The following is a 27,810-nucleotide window of genomic DNA, read 5'->3' as shown; positions in this document are numbered from 1 at the left end:
GCTGGGTGGTCCAACCTTGCTGCCCGTAGGCTTCTCGCCGAATGAATCTTGAGGTGCCCAAACCTACCTTACCTTACTCCTCCCCGCTCAAAACTCTTCCCTCTTCTTCCCTCCCTCTTTCTCCTCCTCCAAACCTTCTCTCGCCAAAAGGGACGCATAAAGAGTGACAGTGGTTCTCCTCCGGAACTGTCTCTCTTCCATCGTCACTTGAATCGTTGCCTTCTTTCTCTTTGACGGCAATCGCTTCTTGCTTCTTCCCTTTTTCTGCGGCTCAGATCGCGGGGTGAAAACTTGAACCCCGCTCTGTTCCCACATCAACAACTTCGACTTTTGACATACACACACATAGTCAGGTCATCCAGACAATACCGCCAAGATGGTTAAGTAAGTAGCATCGAATCTATCATCGTCTACCTGTCGCCGGCATCACTTTTTCGTCGTCGGCCTCACCACTATCTTCTCCTGCGCCATATTCCATGATGGCATACCCCTCCAGCTGCACCATACCCCGCTCGGACTTAAGCCGTCCGTCCTTGCACGACCATGAGCTAACCGCGATGCCTTCACTCACAATAGCTTCACGATCGACGAGATCCGGAAGCTTATGGACAAGCCTACCAATGTCCGTAACATGTCCGTTATTGCCCACGTCGACCACGGCAAGTCTACCCTGACCGACTCTCTTCTCGCCAAAGCCGGTATCATTTCCACCGCCAAGGCTGGTGATGCCCGAGCCACAGATACTCGTGCCGACGAACAGGAACGTGGTATCACCATCAAGTCTACTGCCATCTCTCTGTATGGTCAGCTTGGTGAGGATGACGACGTTGCCGACATTGTTGGCCAAAAGACCGAAGGAAAGGACTTCTTGATCAACCTCATTGATTCTCCTGGTCACGTTGATTTCTCTTCTGAGGTTACCGCTGCTCTCCGTGTCACTGATGGTGCTCTTGTTGTCGTCGACACTGTCGAGGGTGTCTGTGTCCAGACCGAGACTGTCCTCCGACAGGCCCTTGGTGAGCGCATCAAACCCGTCATCATCATCAACAAGGTCGACCGTGCTCTTCTCGAGCTTCAGGTCTCCAAGGAGGATCTGTACCAGTCCTTCTCCCGAACCATCGAGTCCGTTAACGTCATCATTTCTACCTACCTTGACAAGTCTATTGGTGACATCCAGGTCTACCCTGACAAGGGTACCGTTGCCTTCGGTTCCGGTCTGCACGGCTGGGCTTTCACCGTCCGACAGTTCGCTGTCCGATACGCCAAGAAGTTCGGTGTTGACAAGAACAAGATGATGGAGCGTCTCTGGGGCGACAACTACTTCAACCCCAAGACCAAGAAGTGGACCAAGAACGGCACCTACGAGGGTAAGCAGCTCGAGCGTGCCTTCAACCAGTTCATCCTCGACCCCATCTTCAAGATCTTCTCAGCTGTTATGAACTTCAAGAAGGAGGAGATCGCCACTCTCCTCGAGAAGCTCAACCTTAAGCTTAACGCGGAGGACCGTGAGAAGGAGGGCAAGCAGCTCCTCAAGGCTGTCATGCGAACCTTCCTTCCCGCTGCCGACTCTCTCCTCGAGATGATGATTCTCCACCTCCCCTCTCCCGCCACTGCCCAGAAGTACCGTGCTGAGACTCTGTACGAGGGTCCCCCTGATGACGAGGCCGCCATTGGTATCCGTGACTGTGACCCCAAGGGTCCTCTCATGCTTTACGTCTCCAAGATGGTGCCCACCTCCGATAAGGGTCGATTCTACGCCTTCGGTCGTGTCTTCTCCGGTACCGTCCGATCCGGTCTCAAGGTCCGCATCCAGGGTCCCAACTACGTCCCTGGCAAGAAGGAGGATCTCTTCATCAAGGCTATCCAGCGTACTGTCCTGATGATGGGTGGCAAGGTCGAGCCCATTGACGACATGCCTGCCGGTAACATTGTCGGTCTGGTCGGTATCGATCAGTTCCTTCTCAAGTCTGGTACCCTCACCACCAGCGAGACCGCCCACAACCTCAAGGTCATGAAGTTCTCCGTCTCCCCCGTCGTCCAGCGTTCCGTTCAGGTCAAGAACGCCCAGGATCTCCCCAAGCTTGTTGAGGGTCTCAAGCGTCTCTCCAAGTCCGATCCTTGTGTGTTGACCATGACCTCCGAGTCTGGTGAGCATGTTGTCGCTGGTGCCGGTGAGCTGCATCTCGAGATTTGCCTCAAGGATCTTGAGGAAGATCACGCCGGTGTTCCCCTGATCATTTCCGACCCAGTCGTCCAGTACCGTGAGACCGTTACTGCCAAGTCCAGCATTACTGCTCTGTCCAAGTCTCCCAACAAGCACAACCGTCTGTACATGGTTGCTGAGCCTATCGAGGAGGAGCTCTCCCTTGCCATCGAGGCTGGCAAGGTCAGCGCCCGTGACGATTTCAAGGCCCGTGCCCGTGTCCTTGCTGACGACTTCGGCTGGGATGTCACCGACGCCCGAAAGATCTGGACCTTCGGCCCTGACGGCACTGGTGCTAACCTGTTGGTCGACCAGACAAAGGCCGTTCAGTACCTCAACGAAATCAAGGATTCCGTTGTCTCCGGTTTCCAGTGGGCCACTCGTGAGGGTCCCGTTGCTGAGGAGCCCATGCGATCTTGCCGCTTCAACATCCTCGATGTTACCCTCCACGCTGATGCTATTCACCGTGGTGGTGGTCAGATCATCCCCACTGCCCGTCGTGTCCTGTACGCCGCCTCTCTTCTCGCCGAGCCCGCTCTTCTCGAGCCCGTGTACCTTGTCGAGATTCAGGTCCCTGAGCAGGCCATGGGTGGTGTCTACGGTGTCCTTACCCGACGACGTGGTCACGTCTTCAGCGAAGAGCAGCGACCTGGTACTCCTCTGTTCAACATCAAGGCTTACCTCCCCATTCTCGAGTCTTTCGGTTTCAATGGAGATCTCCGACAGGCCACCTCAGGACAGGCTTTCCCCCAGTCCGTCTTCGACCACTGGCAGATCCTCCCCGGTGGCTCTCCCCTCGATTCCACCACCAAGGTCGGACAAATCGTCACCACCATGCGAAAGCGCAAGGGTGTCAAGGAGCTCGTTCCTGGTGTCGAGAACGTAAGTCTAATATCCGAGTCCAACGACCCAGGATACATGCTAACATGTCATGATAGTACTACGACAAGCTGTAAACGGCTTTTTTTAATGCGCCGAACGAACCACGAAGCGTGCCGAGTTGGACACGCAAGATTAATCGGCTGATAACGAAGATTTGGGACGCATGTCAAATTCCACGGAGGAGCTCCTTGACGATCTCAGGAGCGGCATGCTGAGCGGAAACCAAAAGAAAAGTCGAATGGCTGGGTTGAAGCTGAATGTCAAGGAGAAGCTCAATTCGGCTTTTATGTAGTTATGTCGTATCTGATGAGTTGAAACACGTTAGATTGAAGTTCATATGAAGTCGTTTGACCGTTGTGAAGTCAAGACCAAGGTGTAAGTTGACTTGGATGAGTAGGAAACTGTAGAAGTTGGGCGAGGAAACCAGAGCATTACTTGCCATAGAGGACGATCAAAATCGACTTGGAATTCTGTCGACATAGAAGATACGAGGAACATGAGTTACTGCTGGTAATTTTGAGGAGTAGGTCTCATTGAAAAGTGGAGCGAATCTGATGATATGGAGCTCTATTTTGACTCCAGCGTCCAGACTGGCTGCCTGTAACTATGTCATAACAGAGCTATCGAAATTTTGGCAATTGATTGATTGAAATATTCACATGAGCACTACCTTTCCTGGCACTTGTCTAGCCTATTAAAAATACCTTTTATTTGATCGTATTGAGACTTGTTATATATCAAATTGATGTCCGGGATCTTACTGCTTGACCTGTCACAATACAAAGGACGGCCCCAACCGCCCATGACCCAAAAAAATCAGCCTCCAACCTCAGAACGTCAACCCAACATACCTACGCTCCTGATCTACCCTTGTTCTTTGTCTCGGGCGCATTCTGGCGGTTGCTTGCTATTGACGGAGCGATCGCGTTGTCTGTACAATGCTGTTCTCTGAAGAAGATGCGCCTCTACTTAAGGCGTGGATAGTCAAGCGTATTGAGGATACGTCCGTAGCCTCATTTTCCCCATGCGGTGCTGGAACGGCTCGCGGTCTATAGACTCCGCTAACATATACAATAGCTCTGACGCCGACGCCGACGTCCTAGCCGAGTATGTTATCGCCCTTCTCAAGCACGATGGCGACGCAGACGCGGTACGAAAACTATGCGAACAGGAAATTCCAGACTTTTTAAGCGAAGGTGCGCATTACTACTCTCGGTTTTGGAACGATTGTGCACGGAAACTGACCGCAAATCCATTCCACAGATCCCAAAGCTTTCCTCGACGACGTCTTCCAAGCAATCGCCTATAGATCCTACGTCCCAGGGGCTCCTCCAGCCCCAAAGATCGGAGTTGAAGCAGTACAGCAACCTTTGGCTGACAGCACGTCGCCGAATGGCTCAAGAAAGAGAGGTTTCTACGATCGCGAAGAATACGATCCGCAAGATGGATACGAAAGTTTCAACCGCGATGGGCGCGCGCAGAAGCAACCCCGTCGAGGTGGGCGAGTAGGCCGAGGCGACGACATGAGGGGAGGACGGCCTGGCGCACCCACGTATAATCTTCCTCCGCGACCCGACATGCCTTTCGATCCGAAAGTCATGGAGGCATTTCTACAGATGGGTTCCATGGGGATGCCATACCCTGGCATGCCAAACTTCCCGCAACAAGGCTTTGGTGGTGGTCGTGGTCAACCCCGGAGAAGAGGTCGATGCCGTGATTTTGACACCAAGGGTTTCTGTTCGCGTGGGAGCACATGCCCATACGACCATGGCAACGAGTCGATATTCGTGCCCCCAGGTACCGACGCCGGTAAGTTTGGTATCACTTATTTTGTTTTTGTTTGCTCGTCTAATACAAGCCTGGACAGAGTACGATCCAAGTGATCCGTTTGCCATGTTAGCAAACGCCCCAAATAGCATGAATCCCTGGACTTTCCCATCCGATGGGGGCCGAGGCGGTCGAGGAGGTCGTCGGAACCGTGGCGCTAAGAAGGGCGGTTCGCGAGCTCCTTTCTCCGCTGAAGGGCCTAACTATGACCGTACAAAGAGCACCATCGTTGTCGAAAATATCCCAGAAGAATCCTTCAGCGAGGAGCAAGTGCGGGCGTTCTTATCACAATTTGGCAATATCCAGGAGGTATCAATGCAGCCATACAAGCACCTCGCGATTGTTAAGTACGATAAATGGGGTTCGGCAAATGCAGCATATCAGTCACCCAAAGTTATATTCGACAACAGGTTCGTCAAGGTATTTTGGTACAAGGACAAGACCGACACACTACCAGCATCGGCTCCTTTGCAAGGGGGCAATTGGTCGGGCGACCACCCAATGGCTGCAGAAGATGACGAGGATGAGCCAGAAATAGATATGGAAGAGTTCCAGCGAAAGCAAGAAGAAGAACAAAAGAAGCACCAAGAGCGCGAGGCTCAGCGCGCCAGGATAGAGCAAGAGCGCCAGGAGGTAGTCAAGAAGCATCAAGAACTCCTCGCCCGCCACCGAGAGGAAAACGAGAAGCTACAGGCAAAGCTCGCCAGTCAGAGAGGCGAGGACGGCGATGCCAATTCGTCAGGTACAAGTATGCTACGCGCGAAGCTTGCGGCCCTGGAACAAGAGGCAAAGATGCTCGGTCTAGATCCCGATGCTGGGGAAGAATCAAACTCATCATGGGCTCCTCGAGGTGGGTACCGAGGTCGAGGCAGCTTTCGCGCTCGTGGACGAGGAAGAGGAAGCTTCAGGGGTCGTGGAGGAGGAAACATGCACGCAGCTTATGCGCAATACTCGATTGACAACCGGCCCAAAAAGCTCGCCATCACAGGTGTTGACTTTACAACACCTGATAAAGATGAGATGCTACGCCATTTCCTCCTAGTATGCTTCACTTCTCCCCTCTTTTTAGGTCTCATATCACTGACATACCAAACAGAACCTCGGCGAGTTTGAGTCTGTCGATACAGCTCCTGAAACCACACACGTCTCTTTCCAAGACCGTAAAACAGCAGAGAAGTTCTACTATAGTTTGAATGGCAAGGAACTGCCTGGCGTTGAAGGACGTCTTGAGCTTGCGTGGGTGAATACACCTCTGCCGCCTGTCAAGACCCTTGGCAATGATGACGCGCCCAGGCATGGTGTAGAGGACGATGCTATAATGGACTTCGATGATCAGCCTAGACGGGAAAAGAGCGCAGAACCACAGCGGGAAGAGAGGGCGGTAAATATGGATTATGAAGTGGCTGAGGAAGATGTATGGTGAGAGAGGAGGAATTCAATTGCATAGCCCGCTTGACGGTAATGTTTTTTTATCGCATACAACAGTCCCAGACTTGGTCAAAGAAAGGATAGCGATGGACTTTGGACATTTCACTCAAGTCACAGTCACTTAAGGGGGCGGTACGGGAGAGCGCAAAGTATCATCGTAGCCCAATATCGGGGCTAGATATCAAATCAATTGTTGGTTCCGAGCATCAGCAAATGTCTAGCTGTTGCTTGAGTCCATCATGATAGCCAAACTTTGCCTTTAATCTTTTCCATGTCCCCATCATCCACTCTCTGTATAAGTTCTTCCCGTTCGTCGGGAAAGAAAAGTAAAAAACATAAAAGAAAGAGATCAAATTCATTCATGCAATCGTCCATACATAAGGCCTTGCTGGCGGGGTATCGTTGAGATATAGAACAAGCAAAGCAAGCCCCCAAAACATAAAGTCGTCTGCGCCCGCCGGGTGATTTTTCGTATCTTGCGCCTTTTTAAAATGCTGCCCCCGTATCCCTGGTAACTTTTTGTTGAAAAAGACACCTTGGTGATGCTATTATACCCAAACCCCAAAAACAAAAAGGAAATCAAAGGAAGAAAAAAAGCAGTGATCGTGAAAGTTAGAGGAAGTGCACAGCAACGCCCCGATGATGCATACTTGCGATCACTCTGCGACCATACCAGAGATTGACTTTGGTCAAGATGCTGGGCATCTTGGTAAACCATTGCACCGGGTACCACTGCGCGAGAACATCTAGTTCGCAACTGCAGTGGCTGCAGTACCATTGACAATAGGTTCGGTATCTCCGGCGCCATTACCTACCGACTCCGTCAAAGGAGTCGCAGGAGTGGTGAGGTCCTTGACCTCGAGGCCCTTCAAAAGCCCGAAGATGGTTTTGTTGTCGTGGAAATCGTTGTTCACTACCATTTTTAGCATGCTTCCAGAGTCTGTTTGGAACCTCTTTACTCACCAATGTTGACGAGGTACCAGTCATTCATGACACCCTCAAGCAGAGCTCGGCTAGGCGAGGTCATGTCATAACAGTGAGCCCAATCGACACCCAGTCGGAATGCTTCGTCCTTCCATGCAAGGAAACTGATGCTCTCAACAATGGTTGGCTGCACAATCTCCTTTCCAGGGAAGACACCCCAGGTCACTGCATTGGGGCCATCAGATGTCACATTAGATCGGAGCTCGCCGTCCTTAGTCACAGCGTAGTAGGTCAGATCAGGGTGGTTCTCAATGCGAGTGATCATCTTGTCAAAGACGTCGGGGTGCACCAGCAACTCAAGGTACGACTTTTGGTAGACATAGCCGTTGTCGGGGCCCCAGCCGTGGACCGGGTGAGAAGACTTGACGCCATTGACAGCAGGCTGAGAGTTCACAGTCAATAATCCTCGCTTGTTCAGCTCAATAAGCTCCTCTCGAATCTCATCAGCCTCAGTGGTAAGAGGTGACTCACTCCATGGCAGAGACTCGATCTCATTTTGGAGATATCGGACGAAAAGTTGAGCAATATCCTGAATGGTCTTGGGCTCGCCCCATTTCTTGCGATTGGCCTCGTTAGTACCAGTCAAGCCAATGCCGTAAGCATCCAGCTCTCCGAAAGCAGGAGAGCGAGAATCGCCCCATCGACCGTTGGGGAACTCATCCCAATCCTGTGTGCGAATCACATAAGACTTGTTGCGGTTTCTCCAAAAGATGGGCCGAACATCCTCCTCGCGGCGACCAAGTCCTTTGGACTGTTTCCAAGGGAGAGCCTGTTGAAGAGGACGCTCAGCGCAAGGAGCCCATTGGAGCTCCTCAAGTAACATGCGTGTAGCCTGGGCAAGGTTCATGGTATAGAAGTGAAGGTGATGAATCCCGTTGGCGAGCAACTTTCGGCACATGTTGGCAACCAGGGTCTTTCCGATGTTCCTGACAGCAACATCGTCGTTCTTGACAGGCTCAAGTGCATCGAGCCATTCCTGAGGGATCTTAGCCTGCATATGGTTTGCTCGTCGAAGGAAGCTGGCATATGTAGCGATGGGCATGATACCGGGGAGGATAGGGATAGTGATGCCACGCTCACGAACACGCTTCACCCAGCGAATGAAGTTATCAGCATCATAGAACATCTGTGTGACGATGAAGCTGGCGCCCATGTCAACCTTCTCCTTGAGATGGTCCAGCAATTCGTCCTCATTCTTGTTGTCGTCGGAACCCTCAGGATAACCAGCAACACCGATGTCGAAGTGGTTGCCGTAGGTATCGCGGATGTGTCTAACGAGATCACGGGCATACTGGAAGCCTCCGTCGGCAGCGGTCCACTTGTCTTGAGCTCGGGGGGGATCACCACGTAGGGCCAGAATGTTGGTGCACCCGGCTTTATACGCTTTAAGAAGGGCATCATTGACCTTCTCAACACCCATGTCAGTGCAGGTCAGATGCATGCAAGTTTCAAGGCCGTAGACAGCTTGAGCCTGGAGTACCATCTCGCAAGTGAGCTCGGCAATTCTACCACCAGCACCCCATGTGATGTCAATGAACTTAGGACCTAGGTTATACATGCGATCCATACGGTCGTAAAGATTCTGAACACCTTGTGCGGTCTTGGGAGGGAAGTACTCGAAAGAGAAGGAGGGCTGGCCGCTCCTCTCGGCGTCGTTGAGCATGTCCTTGATATGCATGGTGAAATCGGTTGGCGATGATTTTTTTAGATTCTATGGTTTATGACGAGCTTGTATTTGTATTTGACCAGAGAAGGATGTTGATTCGTTACGAAGCAAGAGCTGGGCGTGATGGTCGTGGCGGGTCGAAGCTTGGATCAGAGAGCTGGAGTATGGGGAGATTGTGGGGGAGGGGAACTGTAACGACGACTGACAAGGAATCCTATATGTTAGCAAAGTCAATTACAGCGTAGCCAGAGAGGTATTGCGGCGATGCTTGTATAAACTAACGTTTATTGTACTGTTTGAAGCCCGGTTCTGGGGTTTTGCGCTGCAACTCCAGACGAGGCGGTGGAAACGATGATCTGTATTGACCTTGCGATTTCCCGCTCTCAATCCGTTGAACGAGAAGCAGCAGCAGGGGGGTTAATGATTTACGTAGTACTAGGATCCAACTTGACAAATGACAGCCAATTCTACTTGAAGACCGAAGAGGAGGTTATATATTGAGCGACAAATGACGAGTAGAAAAGAGAGGGAGGGAGATAGAGAAAGAAGAAAGAAACCGAGTACGGTCAGAAAAGCGTTCCACGTCGTTCCTTCCTTCTGACTATCCAGGAAATTTCTCCTCTAAGATGCCCCTCCTTCCTCTAGAAACTCCCCAGTGGGGTTCCGTTTTTACCTCCGATGCATGAATCGTGTCTGCTCATTGGCGGATGCCGATGCGTTCATTTGATCTCAGCGCCGTTCCCGGGCGTCGAAAGCCGAGAGGCTCAGGGGAGCTCAGGGCATCGAACCAGTGAGGATGCCGCTAGAGCTGCCCCAGGCTGACGAAGTGAGCTTCCAAACGGAGGTTGCAGGTAAGGTACCTACCTTAGGTAGGTTAACTAGGTAAGGTAGTACCTAACTGAAGACAAATGGATGGAATTTTTTAGGCTCAAGAACTCAGAGTCATAAATCGACGCTCATCTCCACTTGATACCAGATAGAGTAGCCGTTGAAATGGTTTCCATTGTATTCGGCTGCGCCTCTTTTGATCGGTGAGAAATCCAGGACAATGGAGCGTGCGGTAACATCTGCAATAAGCCAGGAAACTGTGGACTTGATGGAATCTGTTTGGCTGAAGCAGTTCACGACATCCCACTCTGCTTCGACTTGCAGCGTGCGGTTTGCAGCCATCTTCCGAGAGGCCCTGCCAATGACCTCTGAGGTATGTCTCCTCTCTCCCCCAACGTCAACGTCGAGGGGTCCCCTGCTGCGGAGCAAGCAAGGGTCCGGCAAATGGACGAATCATCACCCCGAGGGTCTTTATGACCCCTCCATCCGTCATGATGCTGAGCTACTACCTACCGAGTGGTGTCACTGTCAGACCGGTGAGCGAACTTAGAGGTCCAAAACTCTACTTTGATAACGACTGATTTAAAGATCAAACCTCCACCTATATGTCAATTATTCTTTGGGCTGATCAATGGGCTCATATTATAGTCAACGTGCGCGGGTTATCGAGAAGAGTATATGAGCCTTTAACCTTGGGTTTGTATGCTCGTCTTTCATTCTTGCTCAATTAATCTTCACGTCATCTATTTTATAGTTTTACAGGTCTCTTAAGATTTCCACAACATGGCTGTATATCCTGCCTACCTACCAAGGTACTCACTAGCAACCTCAGTGGCACATCATGATCCTCCAGTTGTGGCAGATGATGTACTTGCAGTCGGGCTCGAACCAGGACTTCGACTTTTTAATAGCAGTGGCGGCGCTCCCCTTGCCCTTCGCCAACGGTTACTTGTGCTGATGATGTTGTTGTCAAACAAAAACCACCACCTTTCAAACATAACCTGCCCCAGCTCCCAGTTACCTGGATCATATGGATCGTCACCATAAATTCTAACTCCCTCGGCTGTATCCTCAACATCATAGGCAAAGTTGACGATCGCCAGCGCACCCTGGGCTCGCGGTGGTCGTAACTCGTCAGGCAACGACAAGATGAAGATGGCGCGCTCTCTGACACCTGGCCAAGGCAGCAGGTCAAACACCGGATGATGTGGTATCGCAACTTGTGATGGAGTAGGCTTCCATGACGGAGGCAGTAGAGATGCTGGAGTTGCGGTCCCTGTGTTGAATGCCGAGTTACCCCCCAAGTCCCAGAGGTCTGGCTTCAGGTTCAGACGGTCTGCTATTCGCATAACAGCCTTAAGAAGTGTATGCTGTAGTAAAGGTAGTTGATAGCTATCAGGAAACGTCTGCCCTTCTGATGGCGAGGGTGAAGAGCTGAGTGGTGATGAATCAATAAACATTGTCATATCGGCACCGGCAAAATCTGTAGACAAGTCATGATGAGTATTTATTACCGAATCGCCCCCGGTATGGTCTTCAGGTAAGTAGTCGGGTACTATATTTGGGTCTGGAAGAATAGGCGCAAATGTCAAATCTTGGAGGGGGTCTCCGAGGGGGTTCCAAGATGTCAGATTGAGATCAAATCCAGCCAAGATGTCAGCATCTGTCGTAGGAGGGATTGACAGATTGGATTCCAAATTGCTCTTCAGAGTCGGAATTGCATAAATATCGTCTTTCGATACTCGGCCTTCGGAGTTTGGAGCTGTTTCGTCCTGAGGTTCGGAGTTTTGAGACTCATTGCTACCAGCTGCCTTGGTCTTAAGACGATCTAGCCGTTTCTTTTCACCTATATGCCTGTCAGGTCTCAAGCTTGCTTGGTTGCAGGAAAGTGACGACCCACGATATCTTCTCTGTGCTAGAACGTTCAAAACTCGTTTCCTCTCCGCGGCATCTTCATCAATGTTGGGAACATCGAGAGCAGGTGGCTTCTTATACGTCCGTTGTCGTGTTCGAGGGCGATTCGTCAACATTGCAGTTGGTTCTTCCATACAGTTTTATATTCTAGGAACTTATGTATGCGAGCAGAAGAAGATTTCAGTGATAAATCTAGTCAGCCACGAGAATAATTGAAAGGTTTTCTGGTCAAGAAGTGGTAGAAACCTGTCGCTTTTCAAGTCATAAACGATGGCGTTCGTGATCTCCACCAAGCATAACGCGTAGGAATAAGCTAGCCTGTGCACTGTCTTAGCATAACAGATAGCAGAAACCTCTAGCCCCGGCTAAAGCCCCGCAACCGCTCAGTATATACCATCACAGCCAAGCTCAACATCCGGTGACTACTGTGCCTTGAACACTGTGTAATAATCCCTAATATTAGTCCGACTTCGTGCTCAGTTGATGATATTTCCCTGACTCTATACCAACTCTTTGCTCGTCATAATTTCGGACAGTTTTCTTTTCTTTCCATCAGCTCAGATGCTTAAAGAATTTGTTGCGGATACTCTACCTGCAAAAGTCATTTTCTGTCCATCAGATGAGTGAATCGTCGATTCGAGATATCTCGTGAGTGGAAAGGCATAGTTTTACACGTGGCAGGGGAAGCGCCCAGCGTTTCTCGAGCTTTCGGCTCACTTGTTATCATTTCAAGTCAGACAGAACATCAATGGGGAAATCGCCCTTTTTGTACATTTCGATTTGCTTGAAACCCACTGTAGCATAACCTAGAAACATAACGCGACAGCGCATGATGGAAATGTCAATTGAATTAATTGCAGCTGTTTTATCTAATCAATAAATCTCACAAATAGAAATTCTATCAGAGTAGTCACGATATGGAAATGAGAAACTGCTGTTTGAAAGACCTGGAATGCTCTCAGTCATGTCATGCTATCAAACAGAGAGAAATACCCTACGCCCGCCCAGCTCATGAATCGGGTTAATTCTATCGAAATACTCAGGCAATATCTACATCTTGATCACGAAAACACGCAAGCAATTATGGCATATTAAAATACCATAATTTTGTTTCTGAAATACTAACATAGAAATGTTATACCAAGAATATCCTTTATTGTTGTCATTATTCTTCGTTCTTTTGTGGCACGGAAGATATTAGTTGATAGACGCCTTAACCTCACCGCCTCCAAACTCGGGTTACCAAAGGTACAATAGTTCTATATGGCTCCTTACAATTTTTCCATGCAGCGTTGCTACAGAAACATTGATCGTCTCGTTGAATTGCGTGTAAGCGTTCTTTACAGTTGCACTATCTCGTATTTGTCTGCCTTCTTAAGACAACCAAGAACCTTGAGGATCAACTGAGGCACATGACGATGTAAGGTGCCATATTACTCATTAAAATCCGACTTGGGGACCACGGCAGTGGCCTTGATGTGCGTGGACTTGTCGAAGCTGATGCCGTGTAACTGGCAACGCCAGAGATAGCTACCAGGTGGAGTGGCTACCGGCCGGGAGTTGCGACGGATCGCTGCATCGATTCACGCTGTGTACCCTACAGAGTCTGTTTTCGTACCAAGATCGGTATTGACCCTACTTGGCTGACCGAAACCGCCTTCTCTTGCATTTTCCTCCGGAGCCAAGGATGTGCTGGGTGAAGAAGGTAGCGCAACGGACAATTTCAAGCCAAATCCTCCGTCGTGAGAGAGAGACAGTATCACGCTATTGTCCGTAATGCTACCAAGCATAGGAACACTCGTGTATACGGGATGAGGTGCCGGAGTCCGTTGTGATAGATATTTCCTGTTTAGGCAATCATTGTGGAGTCTGTTCCGTCCGCCTCCGTTGCCGGCTCCGGGCATCTGCCCGATCACGTCGGATGATTGAATATGCGTAAATATAAGTATACTTCTATTTTAAAACATGCATACTAAAGAATGAGTTTCATATCGATCCATTGAAATCGAAGCTTGATACCAAGCTGCGCCGGCTCGTTTCCCCTGCCATCGACGTCAGGGATGGCCGATCAGTGATGCAGGTTTGGGCGATCTAGCGGTTTTCACGCGGTGGATGTTACTGGCATACGGCAAACGCTTGCTTGAGGGCAAATGAGACAACGTGGGATATGTCTTTGGAAAACCAAAATCGGTACCTGGTGCGAATTATTCATGTCCTGTGATGCAATGCGCAACGTGGGAGTCCGACTGAGGCGAGACCGCTATTTTGACAATTCCAAGCAAACGGTTGAGCAGCAGACACGAGAGTTGCACAAGATTCCTGAGGCTGGTAATACCGTCGATACAATTGTCTAGGAGATCAGCCGTGGCTCTTTCTGGGCCCGTTTCTTTGTTGACCAGTGATGCAAGCCACCTGCAAGTCACTAGCAGTTTTTGGACGCTCGATGGGCCGAATTTGTATCACAGGACGGCCGATTACTCCCAAAGGTCTTTGGCTGAGAGGTTCATCATGAGCTGACGAGTTGACCGAGTATCTTGGTCAACACGACACAAGCAATCAATACGGCCGGCAACGGGTGAGAGCTTGGTACAACAATGAGTAGGCTCAGGTTGAAGCTGCAGCTGTATCGCATAAACCAGTGTCATCACGAGATTTGCGTGTCATACGTCGCTTTGTCGTAAAGAATCACACCGAAAAATCATCAATGGCTTGCCGCAACAAACTCCGATACATAAAAGGCTGTATCCCAGATGTCTGCTGTTAGTTCTCGTTCAAATAATTCGGATTATCCAGAACTATAACTTCTGATTGCCCTCTTTCGTCTTCGTTCCTATCAACACTCATTCTCACCCAATTGTCAGAATGAAGACATCTTTTGCACTTTCCGTCTTGCCGTTCTTCTATACGCACTGTATAGCTGCCTCAGTTGACATATGGTCTTCACCTATCAAGGAGCGAGCTGCACTCAAGTACGAAGCCATCGAGCCTGAAGTTGTGAAGGCTCGCATTGGTACTACTCCTGACGAGAACAGTGAGGGGGGCCGAGAGTCTGGCATGGTAGGATGGAGTTGTTTCTAGCAGATTGCATTTACTAAACATGTCTCAGGTTTATTTCTGCCGTGAGGAGAACTGGGGAGCTCCATGTTTCGCCTACCATCCTGATCTTGAATATACATGCAATGAGCTAGGCCCTGAGCTTAAAGGACACATCGGATCTGTTTTCGTTGATCCTGGTATGATCTGCCGTCTAGCTGGGTATGTTATACAAACTCATATGTCCGTATACGACGACTAACGAAGCAAGATTCAACAATGATCGATGTGCCCCGATCAAGATATTTGCCTGGCCCGAGACCCAGCATGGCTGGCCTGACCTATTCCATCAGAATGCCCCAGGAGGGTCTATCAAGCTCGGAGCTGCAACAACACACTTCGCATGCGCTGAATGTACCAACTGTGTTGAGAAATCTGGATAAGGCAGGCGGAATATGGGTGATTGATGCTGTGGATGAAATGGAAGTTTGAGCAGGAATGGATATCGCCCCGGGCATATCAACCTTGAGCAAGTGTGATCCAATTAATGAGCTCTACCTAGTCAGAGAATTTCTCAGCTCACGAACTGGTAGTTCTTGTCCTCATGGAAGCTGATCTATTGTGGTTGCCTCCACTGAATGCTTGTGATGCATGTTGTTGTTGCTGTGTAGACTGAGAATATTTCAAACCTAATCTATTGCAAAATAGTCCAGCACATTCTATCGAATCAGAAGGCTTCCGTAGCTCAGTTGGTTAGAGCGTCGTACTAATACTTCATTCCGAGTATCCGGTAATGCGAAGGTCTCAGGTTCAAGCCCTGGCGGGAGCAATCCCAGTGCCCTCTGATTCGTTTTTCATTGTCTCCAAGATCTATCTAGGTTGGTAGTTACTTCGACACTGTGATATCCTTTTTTTTTCGTCATTTCTCTATATCGCCTTCAGTTACAGGTTCTCTATTTGCTCCATTTACTCATGTGCTTGCCTTGCCCTTTCTATATGCTACAGAGGTAGGAACAACTGTATGATAATGGTCTAGCCATTACTTCACTTGCTCGATCAGATTGAGTTCGGGTTATATACAATCTCTCTACTCTCACGCCTTCTTTTCTTTTCCCATCTTCAACAACTCCTCACCGTTTGGGATTTATCACACATCAGCTGGTTCTATTAGTGATACATACATCCTCACCATGAATCACACTTTTACACTTCCAGTCCGGTCCCGCCCTCTAGGCCTCAAGTTAGGTGACGCACCAGACTCCTATGACAATAATACCATCTCAGGTACGCAGTTGAACGAAATCAATATCGGGAAAAGAGCACCCATTACCCGGAAGAAACTGGAGGATCTGGAAAACATCAGGCCAGCAGCATCTTAGAAAGACTCCCAGTCAAATGAGCAATCTTTCCCCGAGACTGAGGCGCATACACACCCAACGAGTCGAACGACCTCCAGACAAGATGCATTTCTTCAGAATGGAGCTTTATTACCAGTTACCCACCGCGACCACTTTCGTGAAGAAGCACGGCTGAGCAATTCATTCGACGAACAAATCCGCAAACCATCAACGACTGATATTATTTCAGATCAGCTCTCCATCCTACAAATGGTGAGAGATAACCTGAGGTCTATAAGATCACAAGCGCCCTCTCCAGAGTCCGTGTATAGAGCTCCAAGGAGCCCATCTTCATCATATCATGACCAAGGTATTGGATCTGATGATGTGCCATCACCTGCATCAGACACTCGCATGCCAAGTTTGGACTTGGGCGATTTGACGAAATACAGTCGTTCCAACGACCGACTATCCGGTCTGAGATCTTCATCAAGCTCTTCTGTTGCTGCGAGAGTTAGGAGTCAAGGAAGCACCCACGGGACCGGAGTTGACGAGGCACCTGCTTTCGGGCACCTGCAACGACGACCCATCCAGTCCTACCACTCCTTTGAGATTGTATCAAGTTCCGAGGACCTACAGTCAAATGTGACACCTGCTCAGAAGACCATGGCGAGAAAGCCTTCACCGGAAGACACTACCGGGGTTGAAAAGACCTACCCCCTGACACGGGTGAAGGCTCGAATCCAAACACAGATTGATAGCCCAACAGAAAACCGGCATTCAGAAAGTCCTAGCCCGTCAATCAAGCCGCCACAGGTGGAAAGAAGAAGCAAGAGAAAATCTTCTGTCATGTCTCTTCGAAGCTTGACAGAGGGAGTGAAACGGTCTCGAGCTGGAGTTGAGAAGCTGGCACACAATATTTGTCATATCAGCTGCAATAAACTTCGCCATGCCTATCAGAGTGCTGGGCGTCAACTTAAAGAGCAGAGAAAACACCACTCCGCCTGGAAGACACTGCGCCGCAAACTCAGATCTGAGGATGCCGGCAAGCCCAAACATGAGAAACAATCTGCGTCTTTCTCGATCGAGCAAGGCGGGCGTGGGACAGAGTCTTGGTGGAAAGCCGGCGTAGAAAAGTATCATGCCCCTAAGTGGATGCGCTTTGGGAAATAGATTATAAATAACTTGCATGGCAAATCGTTGAGTAATTCAAGTCACAAACGGCATTAGTCTAGCATACGAGGTATTAGCTAGCAGCAAGAAGACAGTGTACATGGTCTAACTATTAAGTTTACTTCGGTAGCAATCAATCCATGAATAATACATTCTTATGAACCGCGAGTTTGAAACAATGGTTATTGGAAATTGGCTTATAGCATGTATCGAAAGACAACAGCCGCTGATCTGCGTCTCCCAGGGCCAACGAGACCTTCTTCCTCAACCTCGTCACCCCCCTGCCGACGCTCACTCTCAGCCCGGTCAAATTTACGATTTTGATACTTGAGATAAAAGCGAAGAGCATACGCTAGGATGGAGACAAGAAGCATAGCAATTGCACATGTGCTCATCCCAGGTGCATAATAGGGAGCATCTCGATCCGGATACAACCTGGTACCCACGAGCGGCCCGCACTGACCAACGAGTTGGAGGAGAGCGAAGCCACCGCCTTGACGGCTCTGGTTGGCTTGGTTGTTGATGCTCCATGTAATGATGAGAGTGACGACATTGAAAAAGCCTATAGCGGCAGGATATACGGCCATGTAACGGATGAGATTAGGAAGATTAAGGGGTTTGGCCAAAGCCAGAATGGCGTAGCCACTTGATGAAGCGAGGGCATGGAATATTAGAGGTACAGTGCGTGTTCGCAGGCGATCGGACATGTGCGCTGTGAAGAGGACGATGACAAAAGCCGCCAAGTATGGGGGAGCACTGAGAGCTTGAGATGTGAGAGTATCGTGACCCATCTCGGTGAGTATCTTGGGGAGGAAGACGGGGAGAGAGGAGTAAGCCATGTTGGTGAGGAAGAACATGATTGCAGTGATCCACGCAACGGGGTCACGGAATATTGCCAGAACATCGCGACCTTTGAGACCAGACGAAGGCTTGTTGTTTGTGGCCGTTGACTGCTCGCTGCGAAGGCGCAGATGGGCAACCTTTTTCTCACGCTTGGTCAAGTAAGGGGCTGTCTGTGGAGAGTCGGGAATGACATTCCAGGCTACTACAGACGCGATGACTGATGGGAAGCCCTCAATGATGAATAGAAGACGCCATGGGGCAATAGGACCAAACTCAGCAAACTTGACGATAATCCAGGCGAGCGTTGAGGCAAACGTCGTAGCCAAGGGTGCCGCTGCGACAGCTGTAAGCTTTTCTTCTTTGCCGTCACAAGAAGGGATTACATACCAGATATGAAAATAGCAGTCCGGAATGCAAGCTCTTCTCGTTTGAAGAAGAAACTCAGGTAGAATGGAATTCCCGTGAAGCCAGCCTCTCCTACTCCAAGGACAGCGCGCAGCGCTATCAACATGGGATAAGACGTTGCGACAGCCTGGAGGGACGCCATAAGACCCCACGTCAGAACCACCATCGACACGAATATGTGCGCCGGAATGAGCTTCCACAGAAGCGACATCCATTCAAAGGCAATGTAAGTAAGGTAAAACGCCGTGAGGGCCCATTGGTACCACTCGTCGCGGGGTGGGTCAGACTGGAGATCTTCATCCATACCAGCTATACGAGCATTGCCGATATCTGGATTTGTTAGTACATACATTGCTGTCAAAGATAAAATAAAAGGGTCGTACTGGATCTGTCGACAAAGCTCAACATGTAAAGGAGAGCGACGAATAAGACAAGCTTGCGATCGAACTTCCTCCGCACGGCTTGTTCTTCATCAGGGGTATAGAGCTGGAAACTCGCCATAGAACCAGGACTTCGCGAGCGCTCTCCTACGAGAGGATGGCCTACATCTCCATCCTCTGCAGCTTCGGCATCCCATATCGCGCTGCCGTGTCTATCTCTACCCGTATTCCTCTCATGCAGCTCGTAAACATCGCTTCCACTGCCAACGGCCGACCGAAGATCTTCGTCGTCGCTATCATCGAGCGAGGGCTCGGCGCCGGTTTGCGCAAACGCTTCGACCGACGTACTGGGGCCAGGTTCGGGCCGCGATAGGGCCATTTTATATGAGGAGGTTCCAAAGAACCGAGGACGATGGGTAAGGAGACAATGGCTGGAGGCTAGATTGGACTCGAACTGGGACTCGGACTCGGGCCTCGAGATTTTGATATCGTCTAAGTTCGGTAGGCACAATGGTCTCGCGTTGGAAGAGTTTATTTGGAGACCATCAGGGACTCCAGTCAATTGATACCATGAGTTGCATCCTTATTTGATGTGAGCGGGTTGTTAAACAGATCGAACAGGCTAAGAGAGGATTGGAGCTGTTGACGAGGTAAGTACTTAAGGTAATTAAGGTCCCTACCTAGGTAGGTAGGTATGCTGGTTATTAAGTCGAGCTGTCTTGCTTGACTTACACGTGACGTGCATTAACTCCTTGCATGACCATCCACATCTACCTACCTGGCTACTAACCTTAGGGGGGAAATAAAAACGACCCCTCAGTAGATGGAACACCGGCGAATTTTGGTGTAGTTTAATTTTTCTCCCCGAGGGCAGGGGACCTGGTAAAAGGAGCTTTACATACCCTCATTTCATTTCACATCTTGAAGATTCCACTGTAACTACGTAGATGTTCAATCTAATAATCTGGTTGCTAATTGCAGATCATATACTGCGTAAGTAAATCTCCGGGTTCAAATACTATACAATTTCGAAGAATCTCGTGCCGCTACTCTTACATCATGACGATCCATCATAGAATATTACGACTTACAAAGTTCGACGCTTTTCCAATAAGTCAACCGCAACTCCTATCCATCAGTGGTAGATCCAATCTTTCGAAATGAAACGCTCTAAATTGCAGTCAAGATCAAGCCCGAAAGGAAAGTTCAAGACTGCCAATCCATGCTTACTCTCCGTTTCCTTCAATGATGATGGCCCGCCTTAGCATGAGATGGCTTCCTGAACAGCTTCTTAAGCCCTTCGGCCACTGAATGGCTGCGACCAATTCGTTGTTTAGGGACCCTTCCGTCTTCATTTACCTGGCCATCGCTATGATCCGTAGATACACTAGTTTGTCGAGTTTGGGTCGTCACAGCTACTGGCTGTGGTGCACGCAACCTCACTCCACGTGCTAAATCTCGTGGCGCGCTCGGTTTTGAACTGACACCTACAGTGTAGTCAGAAGCAAGAGATGGTGTAGGTTCTAATGCCAGCTCCTCCCTCTCCAGTTCTTGTAGAGAACTGGGTGTCTCATAACGATACGGCATTGATAACATTCTGGCATGAGCTTTCGATGATGGCGTTCCCTTTTCTGGCGCTGTTTGTGGTCTTTTCTGTGAGTTTCCTCCCGATACACCTCGAGGCTTTGGTGGCGTAGGCGGGCGACGAGGCGTCTTTATCTCTGGTTCTGGCGGTAATGGCACATTTGATATTCGGATGTTCTTAGGGACACTTCTCGGTAAACGAGACTTCGGCGACTTCTGTGCAATTTGCTGGGTTGCTAGATTTCTGGGAGGTGTTTTCAAGGCAGGATTGATCGTTTGTCGAGGAGCCGGTGTTGGGGTTGTGACACTTGCTGGTGGCTTCGAAACCGGCTCTTTCGCTGCTTTTGTGTCTATGTTCAGCCGTGCCACCTGTTTGGCTTTTGGCATGCGTATTGAGGATAGCTGCTGTTTGGAAACTGTGTCACCAGCCTCATACAATACACCAGAACTTGGTTGTTCTAGGCGTGCTGGGTCCGGTGACACCAATAATGGTGGAGCGTGTAGCACTATCCCCTCAAACTTGGGCATGTTTGATCCAGAATTCTGCGGTTGTGGTGAATACTCCGATGTAGGCGAGGGTGTTCGAGGAGGACCAAGCTCTTTGGGTACGTTCAGATAGGTATCTAGACTGTCCTTTGGATTCATGATTGATGTGACATATGGATACGGAGTGTCTTGATTATGAAATGTACTCGATCCTGAGGATTCAAGTGGTGAGTCTGATGATAATGGCCAGGATGTCTCTGGGGGCTTGACATTCTCCGCCCTACTAGGAGTATTTAGCCTCGGAGACTCTTGATCAAAGCCCTCCATAGGTGGTAACACAGGCGAGAAAGGAGGTACAAAGCTTTCGGGCCTGTAGATGGTTGGAGCTGGCAGCTGCCGTTGCAAAGGTTTGGGCGTTGGAGGCGTCGAAGATCTAGATGGGCGAAGCTCGTCTGGTTTGAGAGGTTGCTTTACATTCGGTATCTCTCCTCTCATGGGATCCTGCACTGATGAATGTATCTCCTCAAACTCTTCTGGTTCAATTCTAGATTGCCCGTATGCAGAATATATCTCTGATGCTGTCGAAGCCGAATATCGTGTGTTACCGGGGTGGAGAAGCGGTATCTTAACATCTGGCGTTTCCAGTGCTAGTGCATTCGCCAGAGAATCTTTTCGAGACCATACCGATGATGCTGTGGACACGGATTTCCTCTTCTTATCGAGTTCATGAGGTTGGAGAGGTACATCAATATCCGGTGTTTCCTGCCTTGCTGTTCCGTTCGGTGACTCATCCTGGGACCAAACTGTTGATATTGTCAAAACTGAAGCCCGATCGGGGTCGAGTTGAGGCTGGAGTGGGATATCGATATCTGGCAATGTCCTCGAAAGCGGCCGGGGCGTTGCAGCACCATCTGGTCCGCCTAAAATGCCATCTAGGACGGTGAGAGCATCTTCTCCATCTTCCTCTCGGTCGTTGTCATCGTCGTACTCGGATGGTGAATCAGAAAGCCCCTCCAAAGCGTCTTTTGTCCGTCGGTTGCGCACCATCGTTTGTGCCGCGTCCCGTATCTGCTCATAGCCAACCTCTTTTTCTTCTTCATCACTCTTGCCAGGGACTTCTCTCACATCGTCACCGCAGACCACGACGTACCACCGCACGGATTCGCCCTTCTGCAATTCATTCCTTAATTTTATGATCCACCCATCTTCCCCGGCCATTTTGTCATAGTACTTGGCCATCTGACCTGCCACGTCCACACTCAGGTCGACTCGTACCACATAATCAGCCACATAAGCATATGGTCTGCATGCCGTCACCGTTTCGTCTACATCGAATTCCTCCAGCAATCTGACCGGCGACCATGAGTGCATAAGAACGGCATCTTCGGCATCGGATACGCGTGATGTTGGGAGAGCATGGTCGTCGTCAACATGATCGAATTGCTTTTTGATGGTGGCATTTTTGGCACTGACGCTCTTTTGCGTGGGCGTTGTTGGTGGAGAGAGCTCAGGTAAGAAGTCGTATTTGGCGTGTAGCTGGTCGAGGATACAATAAGACGACGCAGGTGCAAGAACCCAGTTAGGTGCAGCGTCTTCAAGGTCGTTGAGGATGACAAAAATCCGGATGTCGCGGCGATGCCATCGAAACCCGTGGCATAGATAAGTCGGCATTGGGTACGGGGGGTCGCCCAGCAACAATTTGAGAGTGAAGCTGCTGCGTGCTGTAAGCGATCCGTCAATTGATTGACTGCCTCACTCAAGCGCCACTTTGTCTTGACAGAGAGACAAGAAGACGAAGTGTCTTCTGAGCAAGCTTCATAAAACAGTCTATGAAGCCTCCAGCATCTCCGTCTTTAGTGATACAAGTTGACGCGTGGAAGTGGTTGTTTGAAGTTGAGAAACATCCATGGAATGAACGAGCTGAATGGAATTGACATGCGTCGCTTCCGTTCCTGCGGTGCCTTGTTACTTTATCTGCCCTGGGCATCGTTGCCTACTGGATCTTACCGCATCGTACTTTACTCGGAATAGCGCTAGGTTCTTTCAATTACCTTACTTGATAAAGGTAGGTCCAAGGTACGGGCAGGTCCTGTCTAACGTCAGACATCAAGCCCAGTGCCGTCTTCGGAAGTCATCGACCCATCTTTAACGGTTGGCGCTCTCTCACCATCCGCATGCAATTGAACTGCATGTAAGCCACTATTTCCATCTGCTGCAGTTGCTCTTTTGTTCCAAGTTAGGCCAAAGTCTGGGCTGAGACATTGTCTCGCTTATGCCCGAGCGATCGCTGCCATTGTTATCAATCACTTATGTTGACTCAGCCTGAAACCTGGTCTGCCCAAGTTAGTGGGCAAGGTGCTAAAAGTAAAGGATAATGAATGTAGTGATATTATTGTGCCATTCGCAAATTCTATGTAAACAAACTGATATCCATTGATACATCCACCGCGTGCTCATATTGTATCTAAAAACTCTCAAAAACCTGACACCATTTTGTTATATGCGTCTAATCGTCATCGTCAATGCACTTCGTGAATGGTATAAAGCGGTCCCTAATCTGTGAATCCAGCCATATTCAGGCTAACACCTCCTGTATCTTGTAATCCTTCCATTGCAACGCCAAAGTCTTGAGCATCAAATTCGAAATTCATGTCCTGCAGGATATTGTTGACATCCTCATCTGAGAGGTTAAGCTCCATATTACTGGGCATAGCAGGAGCGCTGGCAATGTTGTCCTGGGCGGCCACTGCTTGAGGAACTTTCTTAGCCACCATATCCTTAAACTTGTTCAACAGATCAACATCATCAGCTGGTGTGGTCTGCGAGTCAAGAATCCGACGCGCTCGTGTCTGAAGCATGGCGTCTGTGGGCATGGACCCCTTGCATGCGACATGATCCTCGACGTAGCTGATAAGACCACGCTCCAGCTCTCGTGAACAGAAGACCTCAGCAGGTCGTGCCGCCTGCGATGTGAGCTTCTCGATGTAGCTGTTAGCAATAGCTGCCGGCAGTGACTTGGCACCCTGGCCCATTGACACATGCGCATCTGCAGGGAAGGGCTCGAGCGATGCCTTGGGGCAGGCATAGGGGGGTGCGAACCCTGAGCCACCAGATTCTAGGGCCCAGCCGTCGCTCATTGGGAGACCAGGACCATCGGTCTTGAGAATACCCGCGTCTCGCTTGAATCTTTGAAGCCATTCGGCATTATCTGCAGCAGTCTGGTTCCAAGGATCATCACTAGAGTATTGTCAGCTCGTCAAACTCAGCAATCTTCCTGCCCAGAAAACTTACTCGTCATACAGGATCCAGCGCGCCTGGTGCTGAAGCTCTGCATCACTAGGCACATGCCTGTTAGGGTTGTTCGCCGACATAGTGCCAGCAACCCATCGCTTCAGCTCCTTCGCCAATCGTCGATAGCAGTTCGCATCATTGAGGAAGTATGGTCCAGGACAGCCAGGGCCGCTGCCCATATCGAACATGTCATCATAACCCAATCCCAGAAGCACAGGACAGTCATTGGAAAAAAGGGTCGCATCAGTGGTGGCGGTTCCGCTGACAGTCGAGTTGACGCTAGGCTGAAGAGAAAATGCAGGCGAGTTGTTACTGCTGGCGGGATGGCGGTTCTTGAATCCCTCGAGCCAAGATGCATTATCTGCCGCGGTTTGGTTCCAACCGTCATCGAATTCGTATATAATGATACGAGCTTGTCGTTGGAGGTCCTCGTCAGTAGGCTCGATGCCCATGGATCTTTGTAAGATGAGATAATCCTTCAGTTCACGCTCGAGGCGCGAGTAGCTGTGGATGGTTGAGTCGATGGACGTAGGATCCGTTGAACGGCAAATGTGGTCCACCACGTCTTCGCTTCGTGGAAGGTGTGCGCGTCGACGGAAAGGCGCGAGCCAGTTCGTAGAAGATGTTGCGAGGCGAATTAGCCAGTTTGCAATGGCCTCTGACGGGTGTGTAGAGACTTCTTCCACGCGACCCACGATACGACAAGCCTCCTCTTGAAGCTCATCATCCATCGCCGTTAAACCTAGTAGTCTCTTGGCCTTGACAAATTCGTGGAGTTGTACCTCCATGGGACACTCCTCGAACAAGTTGTCCTTGCCGTTAATCTTGAGGGATGCCAGCCTGTTTTCAGCGGCACCACGCAAAGGACCGAATCTAGCCTTTTGTTGTAGAGTGTCAGAGCTCATGATAATGTCACGGAGCCACGATGGCCTCGTCGCAATGCCCTGTAGAGATAGCAATTCGCTAGCGAAAATAATACGGCAACCTTCGACCATCATTTCTTCGTCGCTCGGGAGCCGTCCGTGCTGGTCCTGATAGTTCCGTGTGAAGAAAGCCATTTCCAACTTAATCAACTCGTAGGCATTACGAGGTGACTCTGGCGGGGAGTGAGTGGCTACGTATGGCAACGGGGATGTGCGCTCATAATGAATAAGATCTATTTCAAAAGTTAGACGTTGGCAACTTGTCTACAGGATACTGGAGAGGTCTCATACATGGAGGCATGGAGTTCTCGACCATCTCGAGTACAGGGTTGTCGAAACCCCAATCACCCTTCCAGTCAGCCATGGAATAACCCGTCTTGAAATGCTCTGCCAAATGATCGACACGGATAGTCCATGTGTCCATTACGATGCCACAGAAACCACATCGGGACCGAATCTCAGGCGTTGCTACCTTCCACGACTTCATAGACCAATCCTGAAACTTGATATTATGCACCAGGCGCAGGTGCTGGTTAAGGTGATCTTTTCGGTAGAATGTCCGTTCTGCTGGGGTACGCTCTTGGCAGGCAGAGTGGTTGTGGCTTTCGATATGGGCATCGTCCGGGTTGGCCTCGCCACAAAAGACACAGGATAACATGCCGGTATCAGGGTTGACGGCTTTTGCGCCGTGAGGGGAACACACCCACCGCTCAAGAGACAAGTGCAACGACTTTTCGTGTCGCTGCCAGTCGTGCTTAGTCCTGAATGTTTCGGTACAGAATGTACACTGGAAGGTCTTGAGAGGGGCTGATAGGCTGGTCTTCTCCTTGCCAATTTTTGCCGAAGCCCTTCGGCGACGGCGACGGCGTCCGTGGCTATTGAATGGGGCTGAACCAAACGAACCCCATGAGTTGCGAGATCCGTGTGAATAGGCCGATCCATGAGAACCATTACTGGAGTGGGAGGTGCCTAAACTGCTGACCGATGACTGGTTGCAGATAGATCTGCTTGAGCCATCGTCCGCATAGCTCAAGCTGAAAGGGCTGTCGAGTCCGGAAGACATTCCGGAGGAAGAGGCGGTAACGGCTCGTGCAATAGCGCTGACGGACGCGGGTTCGTTCTCAGGGGGTGAGTGCTCCCAACGTTGCAATGGGTTCATGGCTTCCAGGGCTGGTGTTCCTCGGCGTTGAGGGATATCCATGGGGCCTGACCATGAGCTGGTGTAGTGAGGTGATGTTGAGCGCGGAGGCTGAACCTTGCCACGTCGACGAGCATTTGCGAGCCAGTTTGTGATTTGGACCTTGTTTAACCCTGTTTGGCGCTGCAGCATCTCCTTCTCTTCATCACTAGGATAAGGATGACGGTTATGAGTTGAGAGCCAATTTTTGAGAATGCGAACAGACTCTCGAGAGAATCGTGCTCCAATTTTGGGAGGAGGTGCGGCCTTGTTGGTGAACGTTTCTCCCAGGTTGCCTAGATCACTGACGGAGGCATTGCGGGAAGCATTGCGAGAGGATTGACAAGAGTCGTCCTGATTATCCTCCTGGAGAGCGTTGGAGATCTGAGGTCCAGATGGCAGAAAAGGGTTGATGTCAAAGGGCGCAGCTGAGGTGTTGGCAGACTCGGGGGCAACAGCGAAGCTGCAGTTGGCCTTCAATGCTACGCAAGTAGTGCAATAGTCCTTGTACATACCCTCCCGGATCTTCTTGCATGAGAAACCAGACATAGCACAGTTGATGCAGGGTGATGAAGGTGTGTCCCACTGAAATTGACTAGATATGTCTTCAGCGGTTGTGGTGAAGTCCATCGCAGGGGCGGGCATGTCTGGTAGAGGGAAGTTGTTGTCTGAAAAGTGTTGAAGGGCGCAGAAGCTGAAGTCGTCTTCACTGACATTCTCCAGGACAAGATCAATGCTCTCGTTGTTGTCAGCTGTCAGACCAGCAAAGGCGCTGCCATCCTGGGGTTGTGGAAAGGCATCAATGGCCTTGTCCCAGTTGACAAATTGCTCCATCTCATCCATATTCGACATGATGCACAAGGATAAGTGCTAATGCGAAGCAAAGATATCGGCTCAAGTCAATCGAAAGGCGCGCGTAAGGGTGACAACCATGAACGAAATAGATTTAGATGTCAGTCAGCCTGGTCCCACTTGAATCGTTTGGAGGGCAGTTGAGCCTGAAAATGAAGAGAAAAGAGTGAGGCTCCCAAGTTGCGGATAGTCCCTGAGTTTTGTTCAAGATGAAAATCCAACAAAGGTATGTAGCACCTAGACACAAGTAAAGGTCTGTCTACTCCATAGAGGCACATCGAAAGAGTCAGCAGTCTCCATCCCCCAGAATGTGAACCAAGCCTAAAGTCTGGTGGAGTTGGAGTGCAGAATGTCGGCCAGCCACACCAACCAGCTGAGCGAGTCTAGCCAGATTGTCAAGTCGTGCGCCCTTCAATTGACAGACAAGGATCTTTTTGATCAATAGACCCACGCACATAAGCTGCAGAGTGACGGTGCTTCCAACACTGTAGTATGGTTCCAGCTCCACCGGATATGGTGAGCCAACGGTATGGATGTCCAATCATTGTCTCGCCCGTACAGTGCCAGTCCGACCCAGTCAACAAAGGCTGGGCT

General features: G+C 50.0%; 8 protein-coding genes across 8 annotated transcripts; 3 read left to right on the top strand and 5 right to left on the bottom strand.

Moving 5' to 3' along the window:
- Positions 1-376: 376 nt before the first annotated feature.
- Positions 377-3,159, top strand: FSUBG_3533 (elongation factor 2; the record flags this gene model as incomplete). The annotated part of the gene is made up of 3 exons (XM_036681424.1): positions 377-384; positions 577-3,085; positions 3,142-3,159. 3 exons carry the CDS (start codon positions 377-379, stop codon positions 3,157-3,159), a joined length of 2,535 nt encoding a protein of 844 aa, XP_036540897.1.
- Positions 3,160-4,023: 864 nt separating this feature from the next.
- On the top strand, positions 4,024-6,335 carry FSUBG_3532 (elongation factor 2; the record flags this gene model as incomplete). The annotated part of the gene is made up of 5 exons (XM_036681423.1): positions 4,024-4,088; positions 4,163-4,281; positions 4,349-4,894; positions 4,953-5,953; positions 6,009-6,335. The coding sequence occupies 5 exons, from the start codon at positions 4,024-4,026 to the stop codon at positions 6,333-6,335; spliced, it is 2,058 nt and encodes a 685-aa protein (XP_036540896.1).
- Positions 6,336-7,086: 751 nt separating this feature from the next.
- Positions 7,087-9,002, bottom strand: FSUBG_3531 (Methylenetetrahydrofolate reductase 1; the record flags this gene model as incomplete). Its single annotated transcript, XM_036681422.1, has 2 exons — positions 7,087-7,253; positions 7,304-9,002. The coding sequence occupies 2 exons, from the start codon at positions 9,000-9,002 to the stop codon at positions 7,087-7,089; spliced, it is 1,866 nt and encodes a 621-aa protein (XP_036540895.1).
- Positions 9,003-10,657: 1,655 nt separating this feature from the next.
- Positions 10,658-11,848, bottom strand: FSUBG_3530 (DUF3425 domain protein; the record flags this gene model as incomplete). The annotated part of the gene is made up of 1 exon (XM_036681421.1): positions 10,658-11,848. The coding sequence occupies one exon, from the start codon at positions 11,846-11,848 to the stop codon at positions 10,658-10,660; it is 1,191 nt and encodes a 396-aa protein (XP_036540894.1).
- Positions 11,849-14,594: 2,746 nt separating this feature from the next.
- Positions 14,595-17,275, top strand: FSUBG_3529 (uncharacterized protein; the record flags this gene model as incomplete). The annotated part of the gene is made up of 7 exons (XM_036681419.1): positions 14,595-14,789; positions 14,839-14,987; positions 15,037-15,179; positions 15,474-15,517; positions 15,574-15,643; positions 15,981-16,049; positions 16,353-17,275. 7 exons carry the CDS (start codon positions 14,595-14,597, stop codon positions 17,273-17,275), a joined length of 1,593 nt encoding a protein of 530 aa, XP_036540893.1.
- Positions 17,276-17,472: 197 nt separating this feature from the next.
- FSUBG_3528 (nicotinamide mononucleotide permease) lies at positions 17,473-19,282 on the bottom strand (the record flags this gene model as incomplete). The annotated part of the gene is made up of 3 exons (XM_036681418.1): positions 17,473-18,452; positions 18,506-18,853; positions 18,907-19,282. 3 exons carry the CDS (start codon positions 19,280-19,282, stop codon positions 17,473-17,475), a joined length of 1,704 nt encoding a protein of 567 aa, XP_036540892.1.
- An 863-nt stretch (positions 19,283-20,145) lies between these two features.
- FSUBG_3527 (nicotinamide mononucleotide permease) lies at positions 20,146-22,644 on the bottom strand (the record flags this gene model as incomplete). The annotated part of the gene is made up of 1 exon (XM_036681417.1): positions 20,146-22,644. The coding sequence occupies one exon, from the start codon at positions 22,642-22,644 to the stop codon at positions 20,146-20,148; it is 2,499 nt and encodes an 832-aa protein (XP_036540891.1).
- An 881-nt stretch (positions 22,645-23,525) lies between these two features.
- On the bottom strand, positions 23,526-27,216 carry FSUBG_3526 (monocarboxylate transporter 4; the record flags this gene model as incomplete). Its single annotated transcript, XM_036681416.1, has 3 exons — positions 23,526-24,210; positions 24,265-25,420; positions 25,479-27,216. The coding sequence occupies 3 exons, from the start codon at positions 27,214-27,216 to the stop codon at positions 23,526-23,528; spliced, it is 3,579 nt and encodes a 1,192-aa protein (XP_036540890.1).
- Positions 27,217-27,810: the final 594 nt, after the last annotated feature.

Source organism: Fusarium subglutinans (genome assembly GCF_013396075.1).
Source record: "Fusarium subglutinans strain NRRL 66333 chromosome Unknown NRRL66333_c0000030, whole genome shotgun sequence".
Lineage (NCBI taxonomy): Eukaryota > Fungi > Ascomycota > Sordariomycetes > Hypocreales > Nectriaceae > Fusarium > Fusarium subglutinans.
Note: the sequence above shows the minus strand (reverse complement) of the source record. Positions and strands in the feature narration are given on the sequence as shown.